The sequence below is a fragment of the Cygnus atratus genome, chromosome 8 (genome assembly GCF_013377495.2).
Source record: "Cygnus atratus isolate AKBS03 ecotype Queensland, Australia chromosome 8, CAtr_DNAZoo_HiC_assembly, whole genome shotgun sequence".
Taxonomy (NCBI): domain Eukaryota; kingdom Metazoa; phylum Chordata; class Aves; order Anseriformes; family Anatidae; genus Cygnus; species Cygnus atratus.
Genome location: NC_066369.1, coordinates 15,392,595 through 15,413,345, shown reverse-complemented (window position 1 = coordinate 15,413,345; position 20,751 = coordinate 15,392,595). Strand labels below are relative to the sequence as shown.

Sequence of the window (20,751 nt, the reverse complement as noted above, 5' to 3'; positions counted from 1 at the left end):
ATCATCTGATTATCTTCTAAATATTTTTAACTCTTTTTCAGTTCCTCCTGTCATCAAGTCTCACCTGAAGGAGCATGTTGTTCCTGTAGATCAATCTGTCAATCTGCAGTGTGAAGCTGAAGGCTATCCTGGGCCAGAGATCAGTTGGCATAAAGATGGACAGCAGATAACTGAGTCAATGAGAAGAAGAGTTCTTAGCACTGGCACTCTGCAGATTGTGTTTGTGCAGCCTGCTGACACGGGTCGATACACATGCATAGCAGCAAACCTGGCAGGGTCCAGCAGTTCCAGCATGGAGCTCATTGTGCACAGTAAGTGGGACTGTGTGGAAACAGTGTTGTGTATGACAGCATGAACCCATGGAGGGTGAGGAGCTAGGATGTAAGGGAGAAGTCATGCTCCTTAATGTGTGAATTTTATTGGTTTGTAGCATCAGCCAGATGCTTGAATTAAGGAAGAGTATTACATTCCCTGAGCTCAATTTCTACTTTGCTGCATGTATTTCACACATTTGGCTGGCATGTTTAATGGGAGGTCACTGGCTGAGACAAGAAACAATATAGAAGATCCAAATTTCTTCAATCCAGTATTGTATGTTTTCACAGTAAAGCTTGGATAACACATAGAGGTAACTTTATTTATTTATTTAAATAAACCTTTTCACAGTTCCACCCAAGATTCGCAGTACGGAGGTGGAGTACACTGTCATGGAGGACTCCAGGGCTGTTCTGGCTTGTGTGGCTGATGGGATTCCAACACCAACAATAAACTGGAAGAAGGACAATACACTGTTAACAGAGATAGTGGGAAAATACAGGGCCATGCCAGATGGAGACCTCATTTTGGACAATGTTGTTGTAAGTTCACTAAATTTAAGATCTGACTTGACTAGTTTGCACATAATACAACCCTACTTCTCTTCATTTTCACTCATTTCTGGATTAGTTTTTTGTTGTTTGTTTGTTTGCTTCTTTTCTCATTGTTAATATTCCAAAGTCCTCATAAACATTTCATTTTCAACTGAGGAGTAAAATGTCTGTGAAAAACTTGCAGTGATAAATTCTCAGAAAGGGCAAAAGCAAGTGTAGGTCGTCTTTCAAATTTAGAGGAAGCAAGAGTACAGATGAGCAATTCTACTGAATGCTGTTTTGAGCTTCTCTTGTCATTACATGTGATAATGTTGTTTAGGATATATCACAACTGAGATTTCCCTAATATGCTTTCTTTCAGCCTGAAGATTCTGGCAATTACACCTGTATTGCTAACAATGCTGCTGGAGAAGACACACATACTGTCATTCTCATTGTCCACGTACTCCCAGCTTTTACTGAACTGCCTGGAGATGTAGCTTTGACTAAAGGAGAACAACTCAGATTAACTTGCAAAGCAACTGGGATACCTATACCCAAAATAACATGGACCTTTAACAATAACATCATTCCAGGTGGGAAACGCTGGATCTTACTGGTCATTCTGCTCTAGATTTTTTCCCCACACAGCACTACAATTAGTTTGGCATAGGGAAGAAAAAGAATCCAGAGAGAAACTTGTTAGGCAGCAATTGTGTGAGAAATATCTTCAGTATTCTGTAGTCATGTGATTAAATTGCCTGAGACACAGCTGTAAGAAAGAGAATGAAGAAGTTGTCCCCGTTCTGTAGCCAATAATGTAACACATTAAAAACTTTCAGTGACTGATGACATTTAACAGCTAAAGCTATTTCTCTCAAATATGAAGAAAACCTCAGCAGTTCATAGAATACAGATGCACAAAGCGTGAAATTAAGGGACAACTTAAGTGAATACATGCACGTGGGCAGATGTTGCAGCTGTGACTTTTCTGTGTGTTTCTGAGGCATCTCAGAAATGAAATGGCACGATGCCATTGTGCTGCTTAATGGCACTGTAATTCAAACAATCATAAGAAATATATGTTTAAAATCATTGAAGTAATCTTGTGCTGTGTGTTTTCCTTTCAGCACAGTATGATGATGTAAATGGACACAGTGAACTTGTTATTGATAGAGTATCTAAAGATGACTCTGGTACATATGTATGCACAGCAGAAAACACAGTTGGCTCAATCAAAGCTATTGGTTTTGTGTATGTCAAAGGTATGTATAAATAACAGCAGTTGTGATCACTGTCACAGTTTTATGCAGATGTCTTCGTATTATTTGGTACCTTGTCTATGGTTAAGTGGAAAAAAATAGAAACAGGTTGAAATTCACATTTCAGAATGTCTTACAGTCATGGAAGAATGATTCCACTCAGGGCATTTTATTTTGACTCTGCTACTTTTTTGCTATCACTTGGAATTTCAGAGCCTCCAGTCTTCAAAGGAGATTACCATCCTAGCCGAATTGAGCCCTTGGGTGGCAATGCTATGTTGAATTGTGAAGTCAGAGGAGATCCACCTCCAACCATCCAGTGGAGCAAAAAAGGAGTGGATGTTCAGATCAGCAACAGGATCCAACAGCTTAACAATGGTTCTCTTGCTATTTATGGCACTGTGGTGAGTAACTGGACTGTTACAACGTGTTTGTGCATTGCAGTTAATTAATAAAGGCATTCTAGATCATATCATTTTGAAAGACTGAGGCTAGACATTTAATCCAGTTTTGCTTTTACCTTTAACAAATGTTGGTTTAATTCAGGCTAGAATACAGTTGAGTTGTTGTGACAAAAAATCCAGAGAGCCATCATTCTCTTTAATTGTAAGAAGGACTGCATCTACATACTAATCTTGGGTGTGTGAAATCCTGGTGATGCCCAATTACATGGGAATTTTTCTTTGGACCTTAAAAGAGCCCGAGTTCTACCCAGTCAGGTCAGTTGAAAAGCAATTGTGTTCTCCAAGTGCAAACCTCGTAGCATCCAAATTCCTAATATGAATGACAAGATCCTCCCCACCCACCCCTCACCATAAACTCATGCCTGTATTTTGAATTAAGGTTAAAAAGAGCTCCCTGGAGTTGATTTAGGAGAAAAAAATATATACCTCAAAGTTTAAAAATTCAAGGAAATAAGAAATAGAACAATCACAGTAAAAATAATTCACAGTATTGCTGTTAATAAAGGCAAAATGTTTGAATACTGTCAAATGTGACAGTGTGCCTCTTAGGATCCAGTGCATGCCATGTTGCAGAAAATTCACTTACATGAGGTGCACTATAAACTGAAACCCTCATTACAAACATGTTGACGAGTTATATGATTGCTTGCTATTTTCTCTTTAGAATGAAGATGCTGGTGACTACAAGTGTGTGGCTACCAATGACGCTGGTGTGGTGGAACGCAGTCTGACACTAACACTTCAAAGTAAGACTCAAAATGAAAAGTCTAATAACTCTAGATTGGAGCAGTAATCTACCTTTGCATAGGTATATGCAGCTCCTGTTGAAGTTTTGTAGGTTGGGCACCTCACTGCACTTAAGGTTAAGATTCACCTCATCTTTCATCATTAGTAGTTAAGCTAGTGACTGAGGTCAACGAAGGAAAGAATGCAGAGAGTGATTTAGCCCATTTATCTTAGAAACCAGCTTAGACAAGGAAGAATCACCCTCTGAAAGGGTCCATTTCTCTTAGCTGACTTAGAGTCTGTACAACTGGATTAAAGTAGAACTAACTTTACATTGAGAAAGTTACATGAGATGAATTCCAGCCTTCACTGACAATATTTTATGCTTTGTGGAAATAATATTTTAGAATTATTTTTTCACTGGTGGTAGTTTCTAAACATCCCTTTTCTATTATAGCCTTAACCCATATGGATGTATTACTTATGTCTCAGTTGTCTTGGGGTATCAGAGGATCACAGAATGGCTGAGGTTGGAAGGGTCCTCTGAAGATCATCATGATTAATAGCGTCTGATTAATAGAATAATAGTGTGTGATTTAATATATAATTTAATGTATAGTAAGTTTAATATATATAGTAGGTTTAATATATATAGTAGGTTTAATATATATAGTAGGTTTAATATATATATAGTAGGTTTAATATATATATAGTAGGTTTAATATATATATAGTAGGTTTAATGTGTATATAATAGGTTTAATATATAATAGGTATAATGCATAATTTGATATGATTTATAATTTATATAATAGCTATTTTAATTTTAATATATTATGCATAATTTAATGTATAATAGGTATGATTAATAGCGTCTTCCTGCAGGTTTTATAAAAAGCAACAGATTTTAGCAATATAGGAAGACTGTATGTTCATACAGTTAGGCCTCAGTCCCAACCTTGGCCCTCAGCTTGCTACACATTAAAAGCAGCCTATCAGTGTCGTTTTAACTTGCGTGTAGCCTAACATTTGACAGTGGAAGACCGAAATAATACTTGTAGTCAAAATAAACAGACTAGGTTCTTGTGCCCTCTTTCTGACCAGACCTTTAATATTTAACACAATGAAAAAATGTACCCGTGTGCTGTTTCTCTTCAAGGTCCTCCAGTCATCACCACTGAACCTGCAGAGACTGTTATTGAAGCTGGTGCCACAGCAATGCTGAACTGCCAGGCAAATGGAGAACCTCCTCCAACCATCAAATGGTCCCGCCAAGGTCATCCAGTTGTGAGTGAGGAGAGGGTGACTGTCCTGTCTAATGGCTCCTTGCATATTGTTGCAGCACGGAAGGAAGATACGTCTGAATATGAGTGTGTAGCAAGGAATCTAATGGGATCTGTTCTTGTCAGAGTACCACTGATCGTCCAGGGTAGGTGCACAAAATATAGGACTGTGACTGTCAAACTGGTAGATTCCAGCATTAATTCAGTATAAGAGCAAGATTTTATTTTGTCCCTTCCATATATGCATTAGGTGCATGTTAAACCTAGTCTGAGACGTCAGTGGGTTTGTGCTTCATGTAATTTTGCTCCTTGTGTTATACTCACCCAGCTTTGTGAGACAGATGAATGTGAAGGAGTGAGAGATATAAATAATAATGAAAGGATCTTGATCCCATTCTCAGAACATAAGCCGTTACTTCATCATATCTCTAAAGAAAAGCATTTAGAAACAAACAGTAACTATTTCAGAGCAGCTGAGGTGTTCTCTGAACCTGTAGAAAGATATTTCTGCAGTAATGAAGACATGAAGTGAGTTGGGTTTCAAAGTATGGCTTCACAAATGTATTTTTCTCTCTGCTCTGTCAATCTAAGAGTTATTACCACAAGCACATGTTCCAAACAGAGCATCATTTTTCCCACTGCAGTGCATGGTGGATTTTCTGAATGGCTTGAATGGCAACCTTGCAGTGTAACATGTGGTCAAGGTGTTCAGGAGCGGATTCGTCAGTGCAACAACCCTCTTCCAGCAAATGGTGGGAAGATGTGCGAGGGGCCTGATACAGAAGTACGCAGCTGCCACAATAAGCTGTGTCCAGGTATTTCTTTAATGAATTGATGCATTTGTCTTACGTTGAGTGCCCTAGTAATAAACGATTATCACCATGGATCTTCATGACAGCTGGATTTTTCTAACAAGGTGGAATTCATCTTGACTTTTGTGGAAAGGAAATTTCAGCATATACTGATTAAAAAAAAAAAAAAAAAGGAAAAAAAAATTAAAGCTGGGGTTTTCTCTTTCTTAGTGGATGGCAACTGGTCAGAGTGGGGGCTTTGGGAAGAGTGTTCAAAGAGCTGTGGACAAGGTAACAGGACCAGAACCAGAATCTGCAACAATCCACCAGCTCAGCACGGTGGGAAGCCATGTGATGGTAGCGCTGTGGATTCAGTCATGTGTAATATTAGGCCTTGCCCAGGTAAGGGAAAATTGGTTTAGAATTAGCTGCTTAAGGCACTTTCTCTGTAGATTTCTTGTTTTTTTTGCAAACCTAAATTCTTCCCATTTGTTTCAAGTGATTAGCTTATAAAAGAATTAAATGCCCATTTTTTTTTTGTTTTAACATTATTTGTAATGTATTGAATGGGAGCACTTCTTGGAAATAGAAATCATAAAACTAAATACAAGGAGAAATTTCAGCACTTTCTCTTTTTTTTCCCATACCCAATTAAAATGCTGATTTCGTATTTTTATGTTTTTCAGTGTTTATTACGCATGTGATCACAGAGTAAAACTTGCTACTCTAAACCTATTCTGCAAAGCCTATTAAAATTGAAAAAAAAAAAAAAGATAAAAAGGCCATGTAAAGCATGCTAATTAATACTTTAAGACATTATCAGTATTTTTTCTCTGCTTTTTAAATTTTCAGCCATGTCTTTCTCCTCATTAACTGAATGTTAAGGTTTCCTTTCTGCCTTGGTACTACCTACTCCGTTTGACAGGATGTAGTTTATTCATAGCCTGTAACCACTGGCATGTTTCCTTCTGTACATTTTTTATTATATTGATTTTTCCCTTTTCCCTGATGTTCGTCCCACCGTGAAGCCAAATGTTCATCCGCAGCCTGAGATTCATTTCTCTGGATCCTGGCAACAAAGTCAGTTCTGGCTCCTGCTTACTGGTAGCCTCTGAAGCTAGTGTGCCAGCTTTTAGCTGACATGCCCCTTCTCCTGCTGAGACCTTCAGCCTAGCTAGCACATAACATTCAGATCCAGGTAATTTATGAAAACACCAGACTTGATCAAGCATTCAGTTCTGTTGTTTAAAGATTGTAATCAGGTGAAGTGATTCAGGAAATAAAAAGGAAAAAAATCTCTCCTTTGGAAACTTCTGATCTGTTTCAGCTGTTGCTTGAGGTGAATTTTTTTTATTTTTATTTTTTATAAAGGGCTTATTCACAGTATTTCATTTATTGGTATTAAAGAAGGTAGTGTGTTTTTTGTTTTTTTTCCTTTTTATTTTCTTTTTGCCTTAGGCTTTGGAACTATAATTTCAAGTTAAAGTAGCTGTATGGTTTAAACAGTTTTATGGCTGTGCTGCCTTTGCAGTTGATGGTGAGTGGAGTTCTTGGCTGCCATGGGGTCCTTGCAGTGAGACTTGTGGGAAAGGTACTCAGACACGATTGAGGCTCTGCAATAACCCTCCTCCTTCACATGACGGATCATACTGCGAGGGATCTGATGCACAGATGCAGGTTTGCAACAAGAAACGCTGCCCAGGTAAGATACATCAGATACAAAGAGAAACATGACAAACTTCTTGTTTCCATACTCTACTTAATTTGTACTTAATCTAATGCTTTTCAGTTCTAAAAATGAAATCCCTGAAAAAATTCCATTGAAGCCTTTTGTTTTCAGTGGCCCGCTCTCACCATCTTCAACATCCCTCTAGAGACCTAACATGGGATTTCTTCTCCAGTCCTTATGTCCCTTCCTTTACCCTTCCACTGTGCAAAAGCAGCATTTTGAATCCTTGGCAATTAAATTACAGGTTTCCTAAACTTGTTTTTTAATTTAAATTGTCTGAGGTTCTGTTACTCATTTATCCTTTTCTTCCACATTTCAATGACTGGACAGGAAAGCTCATTTTTGAAATATGACCTTTGTATTTGGCTGAGTGCAGGGATAATGAAGGGAAATTTAATGAAGTGGAATATGCAGCAGTTCAGATTAGATTCCTCTGGCTTCACACTCCATTTTGCTCATGCCAGATCCTAAGCTGTGTCCCCTGTAACTATTAAGCGGTAGAAGAGAGAAGTGTCTGTGTAGTAGTTGAGCAACTGAGGGCTTGATGTTGCACATTTATCTGGCTAGAGGTACCTCTGCAGAGGATGCTATTGCTCACAGCTGATTTGTGATGAACCTGCCCCTTCTCAGCTACCAGCTCAAGTGTTCACATGGATGTATGCATAACAGTTTGTGCCACCATATCGTGGGAGAGCAAAGACCTACTATTCAAATGCTTAGACCTCCGCATGTGAGATAATTTAGCAATAACTCATATAAACAGCTGAGCCTGTAAGTCAAAGGAAGCAGTAAGTGTGGCTAAGAAGGAGCAGGGAGATGGTGGTAATGGTCACATCTTCAGACAGTGCAGCTGCAACCAGGGAGGACACACAACTAAAAACTGCGTTTTCAGGATGGCACGAGTACCATGAGTGCAGTAATTTTGGCATTACTTTATATGTGGATACCTAAAAATAGGAGAGTGACTGAGCACAAGGACTCAGCGATCCCTCACTGTGGATCTAGTCAAGCTCACAGCTTATCTAAAAGACGTGCTCTTCACTAGCTTTCACTCCTGGAAATCCCTATGTAGAAATCCCTACATAGCTGAGATACTCTACAGAGACTGTCAATAACATCCTACAGTAAGCTTTACACTGGTGTAGCCCTGACTTTGTTGTTTCTAACATCAGTGACTATAACTGTACCATGCTTTGCCTTTCTAACCAGTGGATGGGAAGTGGGCCACGTGGAGCAGCTGGAGCGCCTGCACTGTATCTTGTGGAGGAGGCAGCAGGCAGAGAACACGCCACTGCTCAGACCCAGCCCCACAGTTTGGGGGTCACAAATGTGAAGGATCCGACATACAGATTGATTTTTGCAACAGTGATCCTTGTCCCAGTAAGTTCTTCTGGTTAAGCTGCTTATCCACCTACTGGGTTTGTAGGGATGGATAAGAGGACAGAAGTCCTCTACAAATCACACACTTGTCTGTACTCCCTTTCCATGTGCACAGAAAAATTAGAGGATCTGAACACAGGTAAGTGGTACTAGATTTCTTCATCAGCAAAACTGTGGCATTTTAAACACCAGCTGGTAGGAACACAAACCGGTGGCAGCTGGTGCATAAGCTCCTGCCAGACTGTCAGAAGTCACAGAACATCTAGAGGGAGAAAGACCTTCAAGATCACCAAGTCCAACCATCAAGATGACCTGGTTGTGCACTTCTGTAAAGTTACACTGTCCTGTCACAAAATACTGCAAATCAAATCTCTCAGTATCTCACACCATAATCTAGTGATTCCCTTTGTTAACAATATGTGCTTCATGCTTTCCTATATTAGTCAGTTAATGAGCTACAGTGTTCCAAAGCTGGTTAATACACACTGAGAAATCACTGAATGCTGGACAAGATAACTTTCATAGATCTTTCACTTGATTATTTTGCTTTTTATTTTAGGAAAAAAGTATTTTAAAATTACTGTCCAATAGGAATATTTTCCTAGCTTGAGTGTCTGTTTTTAGTATCTGTTATTAAGGAGAAGATAGATAAAATCTAACATTTATTTTCACAGTTCATGGCAACTGGGGCCCATGGAGTAGTTGGGGAACTTGTAGTCGCACGTGCAATGGAGGACAGATGAGGCGATACCGGACCTGTGACAATCCTCGCCCTGTCAGTGGTGGAAGGGCATGTGCAGGGGCTGATATGCAAATACAGAGATGCAGCACCGAACTGTGCCCTGGTGAGTCCTCAGCCTAACAGAGAAATTAAATGCAGCTTTCTCTGGAATACTGCAGGTCACATAATGTATGCAATATTTTCATGTTATGAGAGGAATGTAGAACATTCCTGTAATTTACATTTTCATACAGCCTAATAATCTACTCTCACCTTTTTTTTTTTTCTTTACATGACTGTCACCTTACCATGCTTTCCCCTTTCACATGTTAGGTTTTACCAAAATGAGGTGGAATAATCCTAAACAGGAAATAGCATATGAAAATCTCTCCTACACCTAGTAATTCTACTTTTGTTTTACAGTAAATACAGTTTATGAGGCTCCCAGCAAAATTTCATAATGTATTCCAGGAGCAAGGAAGAATGCTAAGCTCATGTGGTTTAAATCAAGCCATGATCAAAGCAGTAAACTGATTTATTAACAACACAAAATCAAAGGGCAGTCAATGAACTTACGCATTCAAAATCAATATCAGCAATATTTGAGATAAACCATGATGCTAGAGACTTACTAAACACCTACAAAGTTCTAAACTTCCTTCCATAATTCATCCCAGAAAAGCATTGTTATTAAATTACTAGTATTCCTGATATAATAAGAAATTATTAAACCCCTGCTCTGTGCACACTCCTTTACATACCTTTCTTTTCGTGGGAGATGCAGCAGCTTTTTGTGTACCCGTGCCACTTTTGACACCATGCTGACCCACACATTGGTGACAAAGCCCCTACCAAGGACACATCTACACTCATGGGCTGTGGGCCTCTGCTTCTTGCACCCCATACAGTCAGCCCTTCTATCTTGGATCCCAGCTGCTCATGGTGTGCGATGGGGACAGTGCTCCATCAGGTCTTGATGGAGGTTGCAGTGCTGGTGGGACAAATTCTGGCAAGGCAGTGCCAAGCACAGTTTCACTTGATTGTTTACCCTCCTCGTATTTGGGTTTCTCCCCCCAGTCACAGATTTTCATGCTGCTTCTATACTTGTGTGGTGGTTTAACACCAGTAGGTAGCTAACTATCACCACACTGCTATCTCAGTCTCCCATCTCAGAAGGACAGAGCGAGAAAATATGATGTAAAAAAAAAAAAAAAAACAAACGCTCATGAGATAAGGACAGGGAGATCACTCATCAATACTGTCATGGGCAAAACAGACTCAGTGTAGGGAAGATTAATGTAATTTATTGCCAATTAATATCAAAGTAGAGCAGTGAGAACTAAAAGCAAACTAAAACCACCTTCTCCCATCCTCCCTCTTTTACCTTCTCCCCCTGAGCAGCACAGTGGAACAGGGGCTGCGTCAGTCCACGTTGCTTTCTTATCTGCCTCTCATTCATGGTCACTCCCTTCCCCTGCTCCAGTGTGGAGCCCCTCCCACGGGATGCCGTCCTTCCTGATCTGATCCTGTGTGGGCTTCTCACAGAGTGCAGTTTGAGAACTGCTCCCATATTGTTCTGTACCAAGTGGTCCATCCTTTAGCAGCAAATGGCTCTATCACAGGCCTCCCCCAGGGCAGCAGCTCCCTCCAGACTCCTTGCTCCTGCGTGGGCTCCTCTCTACGGGCTGCAGCTCCAACGTGGGGCCTACTCCTGTGGGGGCTCTCCATGGGCCGCAGGCCAGATCCACCTGCTCCTCCACAGGCTGCAGCGTGGAGATCTGGTCTGACATGGTACACCACGGGTGGCAGGAAGACAGCCTGCTTTACCATGGAACTCCATGGGCTGCGGGGGAACTTCTGTTCTGGTGCTTGGAGCACCTCCTGCCCTCGTTCTGCACTGACCTCGGTGTCTGTGGGATTCATTCTCTCTCATTTTCTCACTCTTCTCTGCCAGCTGCAGTTTCTTCCCTTTCTTAACTCTGCTCTCCCAGAGGCCCTCTTGGCTCAGCTCTGGCCAGCAGCGGGTCCCTTTGGAGCTGGCTGAAGCTGGCTCTGATCTGCCATGGGGCAGCTGTTGGGCTCTGCTCACAGAGGACCTCCCTGCAGCTCCCCTGCTACCAACCGCTTGCCATGTAAACCTAATATTACTTTTCAAACCGTTTCTCCCTTTACTAGAAAGTCTCCTGGTATTTCCCCAGTTATTGTTTAATTTGGCCGATGGTTGTGTTAAGCAAACTTTTCATTGTTACCTTCTCCTTACCATTGTCAGTTTTGGGCAACTGTCAGCTCTGATAAGGCATTTCCAGATACTCTGTTCACATTGTATACAGCCACATTCTTATAGTTAAATCTGTTGTTATTGAGGCCATGCTACCAAGAGGAGGCAATGTAGACTCCCCCTGCATGTAATTTGAGCCAAATCTAATTGAGCTCTTACATGTGTTCTTTATTTGCAAAATATATGGTTTGTTTGGTTTCTTGTAATCTTCCATCAATTTTATCCTCATGCAATTTCAGATAACTTCTTTTTAGGAGGAAAAGCACTCAGAGCTCTGAACAGATAGGTTGCTTCTCTAGTGAGAGACTACCAAAAAGGGTGATAGGAGATTGTGAATATTGACAGCTGTTCTTTACAAACTGGTTTCTGATGGATCTGCGTATATTCAACACTGCTTCTTAGTTTTGAAATCAGTTTCTGTGTAGCTTGATATTCTCAGGACAGATGCAGAGAGACTGGCGAAAGGAATCTCTACAGAAGCTCTTGGAGAGGGCAGCTCGCAGAAGTTAGGCAGCAGTTGATTGCGTGGTTATGATTATCTTCACCCCACAGAGCATGATGCATAGGCACACCCAGAGGCAGCCTGAGATAATTCTGTGCACAGTGGGCCTCTCGACGTGTTGCCCTTGGTGCGGTCGTACAGGGCTGTGCAGAGGGACTCGCATAGTTCACACTGTTCAAAACTTTCCTGGCCAGCCATGAAGAAGTAGCTATTCGATGTGACACAGGGAAGAATTTCACCCAGTTCTTGCCAAATCCCCAACCATTACACAGGAAACATTTCCTGGAGGAGCCTCCTCATTTCCCATATAGCCAATATAAAAACAAAATTTTGAAGGTGGTGTGTTTCTTGAAGGAAGAAGTGTTCACCCCTACCCATTAAGGTCTTTTTGTCATCCTTTTAGCTATCTTTTCTTTATCACATTGTTTCCATCAAGAAGGAATGACACAAAAGCATGACTGATGCAGTCTAAAATATTTTAATTGAGATGTTGTTTTCCTCATTCTTTCTTTCTTCAAGTGGATGGAAACTGGGGGCAGTGGCAAACATGGAGCCAATGCTCTGCTTCATGTGGAGGAGGAGAGCAGACCCGAATACGGCTGTGCAGCAATCCAGCCCCATTAAATCGTGGACGTCCTTGTCCTGGAGACTCCTCCCAGATCTCCAGGTGCAATATCCAGCCGTGTCCTGGTGAGTTAATTTACAGCAGTACACAGTGAGAATGTCATGAAAGCCTGTGGTTCTCCTCATCTAACTGGTACATTTTTTTGGCTTACATCTCCCCTGCAACTGCAGGTGGATAAATCTGTTGTTGTAACTTGTTATGTAGCACTACAGTATGCTCCTGAAGAATAGCTGCTTTTCAGACAGAGATGAGTGTATAAGGTGATTACTGTGTTATTGTGTGTATATCTTAGATCATATATAAACAGCATCCTCTTATTTGCAGGTTGTAAGCTTTACTGTTGCAATTATTGTAGTAATAATATATGCAGAAATACCTTTATTTCTTAACATGACAGGCAATATTTCTGGATTTTCTCTCCCCCCAAAATATCAGACGACTGAGTTTTCATATGGCACTTCTTTTTTTCCTTCCTCCCTTCCCTCCCATGCACAGGTGGGCCTTCTCGTGCCAAAGGCAGTATCATTGGAAACATTAACAATATTGAATTTGGAATTGCTTTCCTGAATGCCACAGTAACAGACAGCCTTGACTCTGAAAACAGAGTAATACAAGCAAAGATTACCAACATCCCTCAGAGCCTTGGTAGGCTTTTTGCTACTTTTTATTTATTTATTTTTTTCTTGAACTATATTGAATTCTGTGCAATGTTAGTTTTCACTACTTCATTTCCTTAAGATTACTGGAGAAACTGACCTAAACTTTTCATAGACAGAGAGGGGAAAAGGGAATCTTCACTATTTATTTCCAGTATATGAATATTTGTAAAATGTTTCCTCTGAATATATATATATTTTGTGGTTTAAATCTTAAGGCTATATACTAGTTTCAGGCACTTGTCTTCTTTCAGCACCTACTGATGTGGGACATACACAGTTAGGAAAAAAAACTCAAATGTTATATTGGATTTCTTTCAGGTCCAGCCCTTAGAAAGCTTGTTTCTATTCTGAGCCCAGTTTATTGGACAACTGCAAAAGAAATTGGAGAAGCAATGAATGGGTTTACACTCACTGATGCGGTCTTCAAGAGAGAAACTCAAGTGGAGTTTGCAACTGGTTAGCTACCTGTGATACACCATCTCTTTCCAATAAGCTTGATAGATACCACATTCCTTTAAAAACACCACCTCACCATTGCTGAATTTTGTCTTGTGCTCATGACACTGTTTTCTGAGTATCTATGGCTTAAATAGAGCTTTAGAGCCTTAGAGCTTTAATTTGGAACATGTAATGTTTATATTATAGGTATGGTATGCCTTATAAAAATACTAGTGTAAAATAAGTGGTCAAGGAATCTGGTTCAGATACTGTGTGGTTTACAGGAGTCCCTAGTTAGGATGTTTTATAAATCAGCATGCTCTTAAAATTCATAGGAGAGATTCTGCGAATGACTCATATTGCCCGAGGCTTAGATTCAGATGGAGCCTTAATGCTGGATGTCGTTGTGAGTGGCCATGTTCTGCAGCTCCAGTCGTTAGCCGATGTTAATGTGAAGGTAAAGCTGCCCTCAGATGCCGCCCTCTCCTCTCTAATTGATACATATTTCCTCACCTGTCTATATTAAAGTGGTAGACATTAAGTCCTGAAAAATGTTTTACTGTGTGTAACTTATTTCATGCCTGGTTTAATTGACAGATGTTAACACTGCCTTTGAAAACTAAAAGATGTTGTCAGAAAGGTAGTAATGGTCACTCAAAATTCTGAGATGTTAGAAGGGAGCATTGAAGTGTCTTTGGTGCTAGGTACTGCAGAGAGGCATGTGTGGCTTTTAATAGAGCTATGAAGTGTGTCTTAAGGCTCTCTGATTTTACAGCTTTTCATCAGTTTTTCTATGCCATGGCACCCTGCAAAAACTTTGGAATGTTACTGATGATTTCTTTGCAGCTACAATTATACATAGTCTGGCAGAGAAACATTTCTTTGGCTGAGAAAATTGCAATGACAGCATTAACAGATTCCAAATCAGATTACATCACAGGCCATTTTATGCATTCATGTCATGCATGCTGTCATGATGCAGTTAATGATACACTCCTTTCTCTGCCATAACATCAAAATTTGGTCTTGTGCAGGTATCTAATATGGCAAACAGTCCTGTTACACAATGCCTCTGAAACATTTTCCAGAGTTGAATGAATGAATGAATGAATGAAATCTCTCAAACTTTTTCAAGAATGATTAGAGAGGGTGGTTTGCATGACAGTATGGCAAGAAGTTATAATCTCTGTCTGTTTTTTCCAGGATATGCTAGTAGAAAGAAAGCAAGCTTCTGTCACTGGCCCTGTACACATAATAGAATGATGAAGTTCAAAGGAATTGTTTTTCTACCTTTTGGGTTTAGTGTAAGCCATGAAAAACATTTTACTTAATATAATTCATGGTATTAAAATTTTGGGTTAGAATCAGGTGCTTGATAACTGATTTTACTCTGCAAGAAAGAGCATTCTTTAAAGTTGTTTTTACATAGGTGATACTTAGTTGGTGGTAGGTAACCTGTACAAACATATATTAATCCCACAATACAATACATATTTATGAAGTTCTCAGTATTTTGATACATTTCCATAAGTAGCATCCCCAATATTTATACCCTTTTTCAGTAGCATAATTCTTCTCTACTGACTGTTTATTTAGTGCATGTTCTCAGAATCTGACTTAGAAGACTAAAAATATTTAGGCCTCAAAATATTGTTATTGAACAATATGGCCAGGTTTGTTTTTTGTAGGATATTCTCTGCTGTAGTCCCAATCATCAGGATCGACATCGTATTTCTTATTAAAAGAAACATACAGAGGCTGTTAAGATTAAACAGACAAATTAAGAGTAAAGAAGATATATTATGTGAAATACAATTTGTTCATCTATTATATTCTGAAAAAGTGTTGTGTTTTTGTTTTGTTTTGTTTTGTTTTTTATCTTTTAACATGAAGACCCCAGTGGTGTTAACTGTACTCAGTGGCTGATGTTTGCTGTTTCAGGATTACACAGAGGACTATATTCAAACCGGCCCTGGGCAGCTGTATGCACATTCTACTCGTCTTTTCACTATAGATGGAGTTAGTGTTCCCTATACATGGAACCACACTATTACCTATGATTATACTAAAGGAAAAATGCCTTTCTTGGTGGAAACACTCCATGCTTCCTCTATCACAACAGAATACAACCCCCTGGAAGAAACTGTGGCTTTTAAAATTCATGCTTCCATTGCAAAAGGTATTGTTCAATTCTTTCACAAAAATAAAGCAATGGAAAAATAATATCCTGTTTTACTAGCATTCATTACCTATATTCTGAAAGCTGTTTATGGTCTTGAAAGAGACCTGCTGTTAAACTTGAGTAACTTCATTGTAGATCCTGGAACCTGTATGCCTTGTTAATACATCAACAGAATAATATGTAAAAGCTGCTGCAGTTTACACTTCCTGTTACCCTGCAGTTCCCCTCAATGATCTCAGTCTGCATTTGCTGACACTACTAATAGCGTGACCAGTAGCTTCAGACAGGCAACCTCAAATATTTCTCCATTTCCTTGCATGTACAATTCGCTCTCCAAAGTGTTCCTCTACTGTCCCTTTTGGGTGGGGTAAGGTGTTTGGTAGGGTTTTATTTTGCATAGCTATTAAGAAAATGGAGGATTTTTTTCTTAAACCAAAATTCACATTGACATAACTTGGTAATGAGGCTGTAGAAACAGAAGAACATGCAAAATTCAGCACTTAAATGGCTAAAACATCCCAAGTCATTCTTCAGACTGTTTTTCTCCAGAATTGTTTAAGGTATACAGAAAATACAATGACTGGTGTGCAGTTATGCAGCACTGGGTGGACAAATGCTTGTAAATCTGCTAAGTCCTAACCAAGAGGTAGTGAACTGGTAGATCCTAGACCTGGTGCACTGTGTCTTGTTGCTCTGCTCCATTACTAACATCCAGCTTTTATTATCCTTTTACTTACATGATTTGAGGGAACAGAGCATATATTCATGCAGGTGAGTTTCCTTAGTGAAGAAGTCATAATTAGTCAGTGGAGTGATCCATTTTCTTCCTGTATACTATTTGGGCTTCTTTTTTCCCCTGTCCCATCCCGTCCCATCCCTTTCTACACACAATGAGGCTTGACATCATTGCTCTCACAGGAAGCAGTATTTTTCAAATGAAATAACTCAGGTTTGAAAGCAAATGAAGCAGTGGGACTACCTATCTGAGTCTTTCAACAACAGTATTCTAACTGAAGTAAAATAATGTTTTTTCCCCACTTGTCAGACTATGGACTCCCCGAGCAATTTGAAAGCCAAATGAGATTTTTTTTCCATTTAAAAAACAGGTCTGATTAAAGGAGATCTCCAAAGCAAATTATGCCTATGCATAAACCCCTCCATGCTTTTAAAAACTGAACTTGCATTTATTTCCTCCAACAATTATTATACTGCTTTATACAGTTGTCATCTTTATTGAATCATTTTTCAGAGTACAAGTGTACAGCAAAATATATGTGGATTTTCGTTAGGGTCTACCAGAATTTTCCAGTGTAGTTGATAAGAGTACGAAGTGGTGTTCTACAGTGAATTCCTACAAACTATGACATGATATTTTTGGTTTGGTTTTATTTCCTTCCTCTGACATGGAGTGGAACTGGCCTTCCTTCTTTTAACAATGAAATAATGGAAGCTTTAAGGAGGGCCTTTGCAGGATGTATTAGGCTGGGATGTAACTTACAGTTGCCACACCTGTGTAATGTTTTTTTGAAACAGCAAGAAATGCATGCTGACTTGTAGTGCCCAAGCAGAAAAAGCACTAAAATCTGGATTTTAAAAGTTTCTATTTTAATGTCCAAGTAGAACAAGTCTTTATAAAAGATTTGATAATCTTTTATTTGTAATAGCTGGGCTGCTGTTAAATGTTAAATGTTAAAGGCTTTTCTTAATAATACAGCAATATTTTCATCCACAAGTAACGTGATTCCTTTACCATGTAGGAGATCGTAGCAATCAGTGTCCTGCTGGGTTTGGTTTGGACTCAATCGGGCCTTACTGTACAGGTAATGATGTAACAAATGTAATATGTAATCAACCACCAGCAGCTTCATCACCTTTATTTACAGTTTCAAAGCATGCAGTACATACTTCAAAAAGTGAAAATTACTGTTGATTACAGGGTGTGGATCCAGAGGTGGATGAGGACTTCACTTCTGTATTCAGCTAGAACAGAAGTAGTGCCCAGGCAGCCTTTCTTCAGATGTGAGCTGGGGATGCTGAACTATGCTATCTGCTGAGCCTGCAAAGCAGTGAAGCACTTAGATGATCTGTGGGGAGGAAGGATGAGGGTTGCCAACCTAGACAACAGCCCACTAAAAAAAACAACTGTTGTCTGGGGAGTGAATGTGAAAAGAAACTCACAAGCATTTTAGCTGTCTCCTCTAGATGACTGAGTCATGTTTGTTTTAGGAAACAATCATTTGATATACTTTTGTGGACTTAGTTCATTGCCCCTGGTAAGTTTAAAAATTAAGGAAATTAAAAACAAAATGCTATGCCATCAGAAAAATTTAAAACCAGGAAAGCTGAAAATAACAAAGCTGCTTAAAAGTTTTCCACTTGCAGATTTTCTGTAAAACAATGAGTTCTAAAATTTTAATACAGAAAACGTAATAATCTTTGCAAGTCTATGTGGGGATGCTAAGAATAACACTGAACTCTGTCTTTTCTGTTGTAAAGAGATTATCTGTAATAGATTGTATCAAACATTCATTACTGCAGTAGTGGCCCAGGCCTGCAGATCTAACACAAGCAAGATTTCTGGGAGCCTTAGTGTAGGTTTGGTAGCAGTAAAGAGTAGGATCTTAAATTAGACATAGAGAATGTACTATATGCAAATTCTAGTCTTCTCAATGTATACCAGTGGACATTTCACACCAGTAGCATGTAAAGGAGGCTTCAGGGGGTTTATTACTAAGATTTTAACTAGAACTTCAGTCACAGCATCTTTATGCTCCGGTTTGTGCCTTGCTAATTGCCTCTGCTCACTTTCCTAAAGCACCCCAAGGATGACTGCACGTGGTTACCTGGTGTAGTTCTGCTGACCACAGTGGCCTTTTGCTTTAGCTGAGCAGGGCCAAACAAGCAGAGACTGGAGTTCGTGAGATTTGTTGATGTGATTTGGGAGCTTCATGAAGGGGTGTTCTGAGTGACGCAGAGAGCAAGGCAGGTGCTCTTTACCATGGGAACAGAATGGGGATGGGAAGGAAGGAGCATGCATTGCTGAACTGTTTCTGTGAAGCTGCTGTGAATTGCTAGATTAGTCTTGACCTGGGATCTGTACCAGACACATACCTCCTATGAAGGTTATTTTGGTGTAGTTTCTTTTAAAGTCCTGTAAAGTCTGACTGTTTTTTTCTAATATTTCCTTCTTCCAGATGAAGATGAATGTGTTGTGCGAAATCCTTGTTCCCATACCTGTCATAATGCCATAGGAACTTACCACTGCTCCTGTCCAAAAGGCCTCACCATCTCTGCGGATGGAAGAACATGCCAAGGTAAGATGAGTGTTGTTATTGACAGAAAAAGTCCCATGGCAAATAAATCGCTTGGTAAATGCTTTGTTCAGGCTGGGCAGTTTTGTCATTGTACAAAATGTGTTCTAATTATTTTGAGTATGTTTGCAATAAAGTATTTCATAATTCATCATGTTCAAGATGCTACTTAATCTGTGTCATTTTGCCATGGTGAGGTTTACAGCTTCTTTTGAATTGCAGATATTGATGAGTGTGCATTAGGTGGACATACCTGCCATGCTGGCCAAGACTGCGAAAACATCATTGGTTCATACCGTTGCGTAGTTAGATGTGGGAATGGTTTTAGAAGGACAGCTGATGGATTTAGCTGCCAAGGTTTGGAGTTACCTTTTGGTTGTTGGTGTTAGTTTTCATGAACTGAAAATGTCTTTCACACAATAAAAAGTAACTTTTAAAAAGATACATCTCCAACTAAGGTGTCTATAAATCTTCAATATTATCCTAGCAAGATTTTTTTTAAACCTTTTGCTTTTTCCATCTTTAGAAATAAATTAAAATCTTGCTTTTGTGTCCCATGTGCATTTTCTTCTATGAAGAAGTGATAAAAGTAAACACTTCCGAATGTATGTCAGTAGTGTAATAAATAGAGCTCAAAGCAGAGCCCAAAATGTTGTCTAAACCAAAACACTGTTCATCTAAATGATGACAAAGTGATTCACAGCTATGATATTGACAGTCTGTTTTGTCCAACAGATATTAATGAGTGTCAAGAGCCCAACTCCTGTCACCACCGTTGCTTCAATACTATAGGAAGTTTCCAGTGTGGTTGTGATCCAGGATTCCAGCTAAAGGGCAGAAAATGCATGGGTATGAATCAATTTTGAATTTTCATTCTCTCTTTACAAAGGAAATAGTTCAATATGTATTTGTTACTATATGCAATCTTATCCGAAACCTTATGATTGAAACTCCTACTACGAATGATACCGGGATGTATTTTTGAATTTGTTTGTGAAGCAGTACTAAAATCTAGAGTGGGAACTGGGCTGACCAATAAATGTACATGAAATGCATTCAAATGTATGCACACAGCGTAATTACAGATGGATTATTCTGCTCTTTAGGAATTGAACATAAGGAATTATGTTCATTTCCATTCTTGCTTTCTTTGCTTTTTTTTCTTTTTTAATAAGATGTAAATGAATGCAGGCAGAATGTATGCAGGCCTGATCAACTTTGCAAAAACACCCGTGGTGGCTATAAGTGCATTGATCTGTGCCCAAATGGAATGACCAAAGCAGAAAATGGAACTTGCATTGGTGAGTAGAAACATTACTGTACTGTATGGTGATGGTAAACACAGGGACAATGATTAATATATTTTGAAAGAAAGGTCTTTGAGACAGTCCATTTTCAGTCATTAAGATTCACACATATCAAGGCACTGACTTGTTTAATTTATGGGAACATATATATTTAACTTCTTTTAATACCTAGTAATTAATCCCCCACCCCCCCCAACAAAAACCACAATAGATATATCCTTACCACTTCCAGTTTTCCTTTGCTCT

The 20,751-nt window shown here is 39.4% G+C and overlaps 1 protein-coding gene across 1 annotated transcript in view; it reads left to right on the top strand.

Moving 5' to 3' along the window:
• Positions 1-20,751, top strand: part of HMCN1 (hemicentin 1) — a 203,689-nt gene that overhangs the window by 171,091 nt on the left and 11,847 nt on the right. The window contains exons 81-102 of the mRNA XM_035537930.2: positions 42-311; positions 667-857; positions 1,231-1,444; positions 1,979-2,113; positions 2,324-2,514; positions 3,239-3,320; positions 4,459-4,728; positions 5,227-5,397; positions 5,605-5,775; positions 6,905-7,075; positions 8,312-8,482; positions 9,157-9,327; positions 12,503-12,673; positions 13,104-13,253; positions 13,586-13,723; positions 14,041-14,162; positions 15,647-15,884; positions 17,645-17,707; positions 19,082-19,201; positions 19,421-19,555; positions 19,934-20,047; positions 20,374-20,499. Coding sequence (XP_035393823.1) covers positions 42-311; positions 667-857; positions 1,231-1,444; positions 1,979-2,113; positions 2,324-2,514; positions 3,239-3,320; positions 4,459-4,728; positions 5,227-5,397; positions 5,605-5,775; positions 6,905-7,075; positions 8,312-8,482; positions 9,157-9,327; positions 12,503-12,673; positions 13,104-13,253; positions 13,586-13,723; positions 14,041-14,162; positions 15,647-15,884; positions 17,645-17,707; positions 19,082-19,201; positions 19,421-19,555; positions 19,934-20,047; positions 20,374-20,499 — 3,585 coding nt within the window. The remainder of the gene's footprint in view (positions 1-41; positions 312-666; positions 858-1,230; positions 1,445-1,978; positions 2,114-2,323; positions 2,515-3,238; positions 3,321-4,458; positions 4,729-5,226; positions 5,398-5,604; positions 5,776-6,904; positions 7,076-8,311; positions 8,483-9,156; positions 9,328-12,502; positions 12,674-13,103; positions 13,254-13,585; positions 13,724-14,040; positions 14,163-15,646; positions 15,885-17,644; positions 17,708-19,081; positions 19,202-19,420; positions 19,556-19,933; positions 20,048-20,373; positions 20,500-20,751) is intronic.